Below are 12,394 nucleotides of genomic sequence, written 5' to 3' on the forward strand. Positions count from 1 at the left end.
GCCCAAAGAAGTGGGCACGGAGACGAAGGCGGCGAAAGAAGAGTTCAACATCATGTCGAGCCCGGAATACATTGGGGTGGGGACATGAGGGTACAAAGCTGAGTCCTTTGCTGAGAACAGCACGCTCAGCCTCCGAGAGGGGAAGGTCAGAGGGTATGGTGAACATGCGGCAAGGGCTGGGATTGGGAGAAATAGGGTACGAGGGATTGGAACTGGTGGAGGGTCTGGGATGGGCTGTGGTGTTGATGAGCTGTTGAAGCTTGTGTTCCTTACCATCTGTAAGAAACAGGAAAAGATTCTTGTTAAGGCTTTGAATGATATGAAGGATGAAATGAAACTGGGGACAGGGATAGCTTTCAGAGAGAGTAAGACGGTGCTGTTGGAAAGAGATGTTGAGTGTCTACATGTGGAGCCGGATGGCACTGAGTGTGGCTTTCAGGATGCGGCAAGAGCAGCAGTGGGAAGAATGATGTATATCCTGGAGGTACCTGTAATCCTGGAGGTTACATGCAGGGTGAAATTTAAGTTGGAATCCCCGTGGGGTAAGTTAGAGACGAAGACAGTCACTGAGGAAGGAAATATGGCTGTGGAAGCGAGTCTTGGTAAATACCTTGTCCAACACTGAGAGAGAATGGAAAGCAGTGAAGTAGGATAGTGAGGGAAGGACTTGCGGAAATCCTCTCGGAGAGAAGAGCAGTACTTCTTCAGGGTCGGCATTCCTGGAAAAGAAGTGGCAATGAGTTAAAAGCAAATTACTGCAGGTGCTGGAATCTGAAACGAAAGAGAAAATTCTGGAAAATCTCAGCTTTGACAAAGAATCATTGGACTCGAAACGTTAACTCTTTCCTCTCCCTACAGATGCTGCCAGACCTGCTGAGATTTTCCAGCATTTTCTCTTTAATCAAACTCGGTTTTTCAAAATAATCATAAATCCTATCCCACAGAATTCTTTCCAATATTTTGCTCACCACAGACGTAAGCCTGATGGGTCTGTGATTCCCAGGGATTTCCCTATTCCCTTTCTTGAATAGGGGAACAACATTCGCCTCCCTCCAATCATCCGGTACTACTCCAGTGGAGAGTGAGGAGGCAAAGATCATCATCAACGGCGCAGCAATCTCTTTCCTCGCTTCCCGTAGTAACCTTGGGTATATCCCGTCTGACCCAGGGGACTTATCTATCCTGATGCTTTTCAAAATTTCCAGCACATCCTCCTTCTTAATATCAACCTGTTCGAGTCTATTAACCTGGTTCACACTGTTCTCATGGGAAACAAGGCCCCTCTCTCTGGTGAATACTGAAGCTAAATATTCATTTCAGGCCTCCCCCATCTCCTCAGACTCTCGGCACAAGTTCCCTCCATTATCCCTGATCGGCCCTACTCTCACTCTGATTATTCTCTTATTTCTCACGTAAGTGTAGAACGCCTTGGGGTTTTCCCTAATCCTTCCCGCCAGGGCTTTTTCATGCCCCCTTCTAGCTCTCCTCAGTCCATTTTTGAGTTTCTTCCTGGCTACCTTGTAACCCTCTAGAGCCGTGTCAGATCTTTGCTTCCTCAACCTTACGTAAGCTTCCTTCTTCCTCTTGACTAGAAGCTCCACTTCTCTTGTCATCCAAGGCTCCTTCACCTTACCATTCCTTCCTCGTCTCAATAGGACAAAACTATCCAGCACTCGCAGCAAGTGCTCCTTAAACAATCCCCACATTACTGTTTTGCATTTCCCCAGGAACAATTGTTCCCACTTAATGCTCCTCAGCTCCTGTCTAATAGCAGTATACTTCCCCTCCCCAATTAAATACCTTCCCATAATGTTTGTTCCCATTCCTCTCCATGACTATGGTAAAGGTCAAGGAGTTGTGGTCACTGTCACCGAAATGCTCTCCCACCGAGACATCTGACACCTGGCCTGGTTCGTTGCCGAGCACCAAGTCCAATATGGCCTCCCCCCCAGTCGGCCTATCTACATATTGAGTCAGGAATCCTTCCTGTACACACCTGACAAAATCTGCTCCATCCAAACCATTTGCATTAAGGAGGTTCCAGTCAATATTAGGGAAGTTGAAGTCACCCATGACAACAACACTGTTACTTGATAATGAAAATTGCTTATTGTCACGAGTAGGCTTCAATGAAGTTACTGTGAAAATCCCATTCCGCACCTTTCCAAGATCTGCCGCCCAATTGTTCCTCCATCTCTCTGCTGCTATTGGGGGGTCTATAGAAAACTCCCAATAAAGTGACTGCTCCTTTCCTTGTTTCTGACTTCCACCCATACTGACTCAGTAGACAAACCCTCCTCAACCACCTCCTTTCTGCAGCTGTGGTGCACTCCCTAATTAACAGTGCCACTCCCCCTCCTCTTTTACCCCCCTCCCTATTCTTCATAAAACATCTAAACCCTGGAACAACCATTCCTGCCCCTGTGAAATCCATGTCTCCGTAATTTCCCAACATTGTAGTTCCAAGTACTGTTCCATGCTCTAATTTCATCTACCTTTTTCCTGACATTCCTTGCATTGAAACAGACACACTTTTATCACTTTAATTCTGGGATTTATCCAATTCTGATTGGTGGAAACCTTCAGAAGCTTCTGGAAGGAAGGCTTGAAAAAAAAACTATTTAATTCACTTCTGTTTGGACCTACAAGGCAGCAAGCCACAGGTCTGGACTCTCTCTATCAGCTAAGACTGGTGACTTAAAACTCTCTCCATCCAAGCCTGTGAAAATAATTTCTGTTTGAAAGACTTCAAGCAGTGACGAGGCCTGTGAAAGTTTAATCCTCTGTTTGAAAGGCTGGGAAAAGCCCAGTCTGATATATCTTCATACCACAGCCAGAAACCTCGCACAGAGACCAGGCAGAAAGGCAGAGTGGACGGACAACCAGCTGTAAACTCTCAGGTAGAGAATTCTAATATTATCTCAGTGAGACTGCGAGTCAATCTGGTGGAGGTCTGTACAAGTGAAAGTGACTCTCCAGAGGAATTCCTGCAGCCCACGAGGTCTAATTGAAGGCCGATACCAGAAGATTCAGACCAACCAATGGTTTGCAACACTTCACGTCCTGAGAAGATTGCCGCCTGCAAAGACCCCAATCTGGGCAGTGAAGGTGCTGCTCTCTAATTCCCAGTTTCATCCCGACTATTTTAACCCTTTCTTACCCCCTGACATCTGTCTGTCTTGTGTGCGTCTGGGTGGAGTGTGGGACAGAGTTTGGGGAATAGGTAGATTAGTGGGGAAGGCGATGGGATAGTGGTACTGTCACTGGGCTAGTAATCCAGAGACCCAGGGTAACGCTCCTGGGTTCCAAACCCGCCATGCCAGATGGTGAAATTGGAATTCAATAAAAATCTGGAATTAAAAGTTAAATGATTTTTTTTGTTTTACAAATTTAGAGTACCCAATTCATTTTTTCCAATTGAGGGGCGATTTAGCGCGTTGAGTCCACCTACCCTGCACATCTTTGTGGGGGCGAAAACCACGCAGAGACGGGGAGAATGTGCAAACTCCACACGGACAGTGACCCAGAGCCGGGATTGAACCTGGGACCTCGGCACCGTGAGGCTGCAGGGCTAACCCACTGTGCCACCGTGCTGCCCTGGGACCTCAGCACCGTGAGGCAGCAGGGCTAACCCACTGCACCACCCTGCTCCCCTGGGACCTCAGCACCGTGAGGCTGCAGGGCTAACCACTGTGCCACCGTGCTGCCCTGGGACCTCGGCACCGTGCTGCCCTGGGCCCTCGGCACCGTGAGGCAGCAGGGCTAACCACTGTGCCACCCTGCTGCCCTGGGACCTCGGCACCGTGAGGCAGCAGGGCTAACCACTGCACCACCGTGCTGCCCTGGGACCTCGGCACCGTGAGGCAGCAGGGCTAACCCACTGTGCCACCGTGCTGCCCTGGGACCTCGGCGCCGTGCTGCCCTGGGACCTCGGCACCGTGAGGCAGCAGGGCTAACCACTGTGCCACCCTGCTGCCCTGGGACCTCGGCACCGTGAGGCAGCAGGGCTAACCACTGCACCACCGTGCTGCCCTGGGACCTCGGCACCGTGAGGCAGCAGGGCTAACCCACTGTGCCACCGTGCTGCCCTGGGACCTCAGCACCGTGCTGCCCTGGGACCTCGGCACCGTGAGGCAGCAGGGCTAACCCACTGTGCCACCGTGCTGCCCTGGGACCTCGGCACCGTGAGGCAGCAGGGCTAACCCACTGTGCCACCGTGCTGCCCTGGGACCTCGGCACCGTGAGGCAGCAGGGCTAACCCACTGCCCCACCGTGCTGCCCTGGGACCTCGGCACCGTGCTGCCCTGGGACCTCGGCACCGTGAGGCAGCAGGGCTAACCCACTGTGCCACCGTGCTGCCCTGGGACCTCGGCACCGTGCTGCCCTGGGCCCTCGGCACCGTGAGGCTGCAGGGCTAACCCACTGTGCCACCGTGCTGCCCTGGGACCTCGGCACCGTGCTGCCCTGGGACCTCGGCACCGTGCTGCCCTGGGACCTCGGCACCGTGCTGCCCTGGGACCTCGGCACCGTGCTGCCCTGGGACCTCGGCACCGTGAGGCAGCAGGGCTAACCCACTGTGCCACCGTGCTGCCCTGGGACCTCGGCGCCGTGAGGCAGCAGGGCTAACCCACTGTGCCACCGTGCTGCCCTGGGACCTCGGCACCGTGAGGCAGCAGGGCTAACCCACTGTGCCACCGTGCTGCCCTGGGACCTCGGCACCGTGAGGCAGCAGGGCTAACCCACTGAGCCACCGTGCTGCCCTGGGACCTCGGCACTGTGAGGCTGCAGGGCTAACCCACTGTGCCACCGTGCTGCCCTGGGACCTCGGCACCGTGCTGCCCTGGGACGTCGGTGCCGTGCTGCCCTGGAACCTCGGCACCGTGAGGCAGCAGGGCTAACCCACTGCGCCACCGTGCCGCCCTGGGACCTCGGTGCCGTGAGGCAGCAGGGCTAACCCACTGTGCCACCGTGCTGCCCTGGGACCTCGGCACCATGCTGCCCTGGGACGTCGGTGCCGTGCTGCCCTGGGCCCTCGGCACCGTGAGGCAGCAGGGCTAACTCACTGTGCCACCCTGCTGCCCTGGGACCTCGGCACCGTGAGGCAGCAGGGCTAACCCACTGCGCCACCGTGCTGCCCTGGGACCTCGGCACCGTGAGGCAGCAGGGCTAACCCACTGCCCCACCGTGCTGCCCTGGGACGTCGGCACCGTGAGGCAGCAGGGCTAACCCACTGTGCCACCCTGCTGCCCTGGGACCTCGGTGCCGTGAGGCAGCAGGGCTAACCCACTGCGCCACCGTGCTGCCCTGGGACCTCGGCACCGTGCTGCCCTGGGACCTCGGCACCGTGAGGCAGCAGGGCTAACCCACTGTGCCACCGTGCTGCCCTGGGACCTCGGCACCGTGAGGCAGCAGGGCTAACCCACTGTGCCACCGTGCTGCCCTGGGACCTCAGCACCGTGCTGCCCTGGGACCTCGGCACCGTGAGGCAGCAGGGCTAACCCACTGTGCCACCGTGCTGCCCTGGGACCTCAGCACCGTGCTGCCCTGGGACCTCGGCACCGTGAGGCAGCAGGGCTAACCCACTGTGCCACCGTGCTGCCCTGGGACCTCGGCACCGTGAGGCAGCAGGGCTAACCCACTGTGCCACCGTGCTGCCCTGGGACCTCAGCACCGTGCTGCCCTGGGACCTCGGCACCGTGAGGCAGCAGGGCTAACCCACTGTGCCACCGTGCTGCCCTGGGCCCTCGGCACCGTGAGGCTGCAGGGCTAACCCACTGTGCCACCGTGCTGCCCTGGGACCTCGGCACCGTGCTGCCCTGGGACCTCGGCACCGTGAGGCAGCAGGGCTAACCCACTGTGCCACCGTGCTGCCCTGGGACCTCAGCGCCGTGAGGCAGCAGGGCTAACCCACTGTGCCACCGTGCTGCCCTGGGACCTCGGCACCGTGAGGCAGCAGGGCTAACCCACTGTGCCACCGTGCTGCCCTGGGACCTCGGCACCGTGAGGCAGCAGGGCTAACCCACTGTGCCACCGTGCTGCCCTGGGACCTCGGCACCGTGCTGCCCTGGGACGTCGGTGCCGTGCTGCCCTGGAACCTCGGCACCGTGAGGCAGCAGGGCTAACCCACTGCGCCACCGTGCCGCCCTGGGACCTCGGCACCGTGAGGCAGCAGGGCTAACCCACTGCGCCACCGTGCTGCCCTGGGACCTCGGCACCGTGAGGCAGCAGGGCTAACCCACTGCCCCACCGTGCTGCCCTGGGACGTCGGCACCGTGAGGCAGCAGGGCTAACCCACTGTGCCACCCTGCTGCCCTGGGACCTCGGTGCCGTGAGGCAGCAGGGCTAACCCACTGCGCCACCGTGCTGCCCTGGGACCTCGGCACCGTGCTGCCCTGGGACCTCGGCACCGTGAGGCAGCAGGGCTAACCCACTGTGCCACCCTGCTGCCCTGGGCCCTCGGCACCGTGCTGCCCTGGGACCTCGGCACCGTGAGGCAGCAGGGCTAACCCACTGTGCCACCGTGCTGCCCTGGGCCCTCGGCACCGTGAGGCAGCAGGGCTAACCCACTGTGCCACCGTGCTGCCCTGGGACCTCGGCACCGTGAGGCAGCAGGGCTAACCCACTGTGCCACCGTGCTGCCCTGGGACCTCGGCACCGTGAGGCAGCAGGGCTAACCCACTGTGCCACCGTGCTGCCCTGGGACCTCGGCACCGTGAGGCTGCAGGGCTAACCCACTGTGCCACCCTGCTGCCCTGGGACCTCGGCACCGTGAGGCAGCAGGGCTAACCCACTGTGCTGCCCTGGGACCTCGGCACCGTGAGGCAGCAGGGCTAACCCACTGCCCCACTGTGCTGCCCTCTAAAAGTCTAATGGTGACCATGAAACCATTGTCGATTGTGTGAAAACCCATCTGGTTCACTAATGTCCTTTAGGGAAGGAAATCTGCCATCCTTACCCGGTCTGGCCTACATGTGACTCCAGACCCACAGCAATGTGGCTAACTCTTAATTGCCCCCCACTAAAATGGCCCAGAAAGCCACCCAGTTCAAGGGCAATTAGGGATGGGGAACAAATACTGGTGAAGCCCAGCGACACCCTTATCCCAAGAACAAATTTTGAAAAAGTAGACCGTTGCTCTATTATTTCCATTACAATTTTATCTCGTCTCCTGTTATAAATAGTTTTTCAAAAACTGTTTTACTTAGAAATCTGGAGCCAGGATGTCATTGGAGAGGCCGAGGGTCAGAAATCTCAGGAAAATGTACAAATTATTGGTTAATTCACTTATATTGGGATTCCGGGGCCTTTAGGGCTGGGATTCACCGTGCATTCACCCAGGGTAACACTGTGATACTGCTTTTCATAGAATTTACAGTGCAGAAGGAGGCCATTCGGCCCATCGAGTCTGCACCGGCCCTTGGAAAGAACATCCTACCCAAACCCACGCCTCCACCCTATCCCCATAACCCAGTAACCCCTCCTAACCTTTTTGAACACTAAGGGCAATTTGTCATGGCCAATCCATCTAACCTGCACATCTTTGGACTGTGGGAGGAAACCGGAGCAGCCGGAGGAAACCCACGCAGACACGGGGAGGACGTGCAGACTCCACACAGACAGTGATCAAACCCGGGAAAGTACATTCTCCTGTCCAACATAAAACAGCAATGCTTCCTTAAACTCCTGTATTTCCTTTAGAATCCAGTGACATGTGAGTTTACCTCAAACTAATATTTGTTTATTGTGGTTTGTTTTACTGTTAGGGTGCAGCGATCCTAGCTGAACAATTCCCTCCGTTGATGAAGGTGATGTTCAACGCCGCTATGAGGGATTTTAATCAGACTGCTTTCTTCAAAAAGACTGTCAACGACATCATGTGGGGTTATGATGACGAACTTATTACCTTCCTTAAAAAACTTTTCCCAAACCTCCTCCCATTTAAGGACAAGTTTGGTTTGTTTGCAGATGTGAGTATTGTTCGCAGGATCAGGTGGAGTTTGTAGCTCTGAAATTTAATAAATGAACACAAACAAAACAGTTCCATTGTGAGAGTGACCAGGGTTCACCTTGTTCATCCCCTACCATCCAAATCGCATGATTCAAATGAAATGAAATGAAAATGAAAATCGCTTATTGTCACGAGTAGGCTTCAATGAAGTTACTGTGAAAAGCCCCTAGTCGCCACATTCTGGCGCCTGTCCGGGGAGGCTGGTACGGGAATCGAACCGTGCTGCTGACCCGCTTGGTCTGCTTTAAAAGCCAGCGATTTAGCCTTGTGAGCTAATATGTTGACCAATCACAATGGCCAATCTCTGCCAAGGCGAGGTGGCGGTGAGATTGTGGCATTGTCATTGGACAAGTAATCCAGAGACCCAGGGTAATGCTCTGGGGTCCCAGGTTCAAATCCCACCACTGCAGATGGTGAAATATCAACACAATAAAAATCTGGAATTAAAAGTCTAATGATGACCATGAAACCATTGTCGATTGTCATCAAAACCCATCGGGTTCACTAATATCCTTTAGGGAAGGGAATCTGCTGTCCTTACCCGGTCTGGCCTACATGTGACTCCAGACCCACAGCGATGTGGTTGCCTCTTAACTGCCCCTTCAAGGACAATTAGGGATGGGCAATAAATGCTGGCCCAGCGACGCCCACGTCCCAGGAATGAATAAAGAAAAAGACTCTATAAACAGTAGAATCTCATATCCTCCATAGAATCATAGAATCCCTGCAGTGCAGAAGGAGGATATTCAACCCAGTGTGTCTGCACCAACCCTCTCAAAGAGCATCCTATCTAGGCACACGCCCCCACGCTCCCACACTATCCCCATTACGTAGTAACCCCACCTAACCATTTGGAAACTAAGGGCAATTGATCATGGCCAATCCACCTAACCTGCACATCTTTGGACTGTGGGTCCACCCGGAGGAAACCCACGCACACACGGGGAGAAAGTATGAACCCCACACAGACAGTGACAAATCCACCACCCTCTGCGAGAAGCAGTTCCTCCTCATCTCAGTTCTAAATCTACCGCCTCTCAACCTCTATCTGTGACCTCTCGGTCTAGATTGCCCCACAAGGGGGAACATTTACAAAAGAACAAAAGAACATAAGAACTAGGAGCAGGAGTCGGCCATCTGGCCCCTCGAGCCTGCTCCGCCATTCAATGAGATCACGGCTGATCTTTTGTGGACTCAGCTCCACTTTCCGGCCCGAACATCAGAACCCTTAATCCCTTTATTCTTCAAAAAACTATCTATCTTTACATTAAAAACATTTAATGAAGGAGCCTCAACTGCTTCACTGGGCAAGGAATTCCATAGATTCACAACCCTTTGGGCGAAGAAGTTCCTCCTAAACTCAGTCCTAAATCTACTTCCCCTTATTTTGAGGGTATGCTCCCTAGTTCTGCTGTCACCCGCCAGTGGAAACAACCTGCCCGCATCTATCCTATCTATTCCCTTCATAATTTTATATGTTTCTTTTCCCCCAGCTATAATTCTTGCCGTGCGGTATATACCTATCCCTGCCCATTGCTAAAGTAAACATAACCGAGTTGTGATCACTATCACCAAAGTGCTCACCTACATCTAAATCTAACACCTGGCCGGGTTCATTACCCAGTACCAAATCCAATGTGGCCTCGCCCCTTGTTGGCCTGTCTACATACTGTGTCAGAGGGACATAGAACATAGAACATAGAACGATACAGCGCAGTACAGGCCCTTCGGCCCTCGATGTTGCACCGACATGGGAAGTCAAAAACTAAAGGCCATCTAACCTACACTATGCCATTATCACCCATATGCTTATCCAATAAACTTTTAAATGCCCTCAATGTTGGCGAGTTCACTACTGTTGCAGGTAGGGCATTCCACGGCCTCACCACTCTTTGCGTAAAAAGCCTACCTCTGACCTCTGTCCTATATCTATTACCCCTCAATTTAAGGCTATGCCCCTCGTGCTAGCCACCTCCATCCGCGGGAGAAGGCTCTCACTGTCCACCCTATCTAACCCTCTGATCATTTTGTATGCCTCTATTAAGTCACCTCTTAACCTTCTTCTCTCTAACGAAAACAACCTCAAGTCCATCAGCCTTTCCTCATAAGATTTTCCCTCCATACCAGGCAACATCCTGGTAAATCGCCTCTGCACCCATTCCAAAGCTTCCACGTCCTTCCTATAATGAGGCGACCAGAACTGTATGCAATACTCCAAATGCGGCCGTACCAGAGTTTTGTACAGCTGCAACATGACCTCATGGCTCCGGAACTCAATCCCTCTACCAATAAAGGCTAACACACCATAGGCCTTCTTCACAACCCTATCGACCTGGGTGGCAACTTTCAGGGATCTATGTACATGGACACCGAGATCCCTCTGCTCATCCACACTACCAAGAATTTTACCATTAGCCAAATATTCCGCATTCCTGTTATTCTTTCCAAAGTGAATCACCTCACACTTCTCTACATTAAACTCCATTTGCCACCTCTCAGCTCAGCTCTGCAGCTTATCTATGTCCCTCTGTAACCTGCAACATCCTTCCACACTGTCTACAACTCCACCGACTTTAGTGTCGTCTGCAAATTTACTCACTCAACCTTCTGTGCCCTCCTCTAGGTCATTTATAAAAATGACAAACAGCAACAGCCCCAGAACAGATCCTTGTGGTACGCCACTCGTAACTGAACTCCATTCTGAACATTGGCCATCAACCACCACTCTCTGTCTTCTTTCAACTAGCCAATTTCTGATCCACATCTCTAAATCACCCTCAATCCCCAGCCTCCGTATTTTCTGCAATAGCCGACCGTGGGGAACCTTATCAAACGCTTTACTGAAATCCATATACACCACATCAACTGCTCTACCCTCGTCTACCTGTTCAGTCACCTTCTCAAAGAACTCGATAAGGGTTGTGAGGCATGACCTACCCTTCACAAAACCATGCTGACTATCCCTAATCATATTATTCCTATCTAGATAATTATAAATCTTATCTCTTATAATCCTCTCCAAGACTTTACCCACAACAGACGTGAGGCTCACAGGCCTATAGTTACTGGGGTTATCTCTACTCCTTCTTGAACAAAGGGACCACATTTGCTATCCTCCAGTCCTCTGGCACTATTCCTGTAGCCAATGATGACATAAAAATCAAAGCCAAAGGCTCAGCAATCGCTTCCCTGGCTTCCCAGAGAATCCTAGGATAAATCCCATCAGGCCTCGGGGACTTATCTATTTTCACCTTGTCCAGAATTGCCAACACTTCTTCCCTACGCACCTCAATGCCATCTATTCTAATAGCCTGGGTCTCAGCATTCTTCTCCACAATATTATCTTTTTCCTGAGTGAATACTGACGAAAAGTATTCATTTAGTATCTCGCTTATCTCCTCAGCCTCCACACACAACTTCCCACCACTGTCCTTGACTGGCCCTACTCTTACCCTAGTCATTCTTTTATTCCTGACATACCTATAGAAAGCTTTTGGGTTTTCCTTGATCCTACCTGCCAAAGACTTCTCATGTCCCCTCCTTGCTCGTCTTAGCTCTCTCTTTAGATCCTTCCTCGCTTCCTTGTAACTATCAAGCGCCCCAACTGAAACTTCACGCCTCGTTGGGACGGAGGGGGACAACTGACAGCCAAGCCCTGCTCTTTCTTCTGACCCACCCATATCTATCCCACACCCCCACCCCATGGCATCCATCCCACCATCACACACAATGGCCTGAATTCAGGGTGATCCTGGACCTTGGGTGGGCATCATACCCACAACAGCCAGTGTCTTCCAGAAGGAAATCTGCCGTCCTTACCAGGTCTGGCCTACATGCGATTCCAGAACCACAGCAATGTTGTTGACTCAATGTTTACAGCATGGAAACAGGCCCTTCGGCCCAGCTTGTCCATGCTGTCCAGTTTCTATCACTAAGCTAGTCCCACTTGCCTGCATTTGGCCCATATCCCTCTATACCCACCCTGTCCATGTAACTGTCTAACTGCTTTTTAAAGGAAAAAACTGTATCCGTCTCTCCCACTGCCTCTGGCAGCCCGTTCCAGATGCTCACCACCCTCTGTGTAAAGAAATTTCCCCTGTGGTCTCTTTTGTATCTCTCCCCTCTCACCGTAAACCTATTCCCTCTAGTTCTAGTCTCCTCTAACTTTGGGAAAAGATGTTGACTCTCGACCTTATCGATGCCCCTCATTATTTTATAGACCTCAATAAGTTCACCCCTACGCCTCCTACGCGCCAGGGAAAAAAGTCTCAGCCTATCCAGCCTCTCATAGAACATAGAACAGTACAGCACAGAACAGGCCCTTCGGCCCTCAATGTTGTGCCGAGCATTGTCCGAAACCAAGATCAAGCTATCCCACTCCCTGTC

At 53.0% G+C, this 12,394-nt stretch overlaps 1 protein-coding gene across 1 annotated transcript in view; it reads left to right on the forward strand.

Moving 5' to 3' along the window:
- The window catches only part of LOC119966451 (scavenger receptor class B member 1-like), a 115,639-nt gene that overhangs the window by 27,801 nt on the left and 75,444 nt on the right, over positions 1–12,394 (forward strand). The window contains 1 exon segment of the mRNA XM_038798192.1: positions 7,764–7,967. Coding sequence (XP_038654120.1) covers positions 7,764–7,967 — 204 coding nt within the window.

This window comes from Scyliorhinus canicula, chromosome 1 (assembly GCF_902713615.1).
Source record: "Scyliorhinus canicula chromosome 1, sScyCan1.1, whole genome shotgun sequence".
In the NCBI taxonomy this organism is placed as follows: Eukaryota; Metazoa; Chordata; class Chondrichthyes; order Carcharhiniformes; family Scyliorhinidae; genus Scyliorhinus; species Scyliorhinus canicula.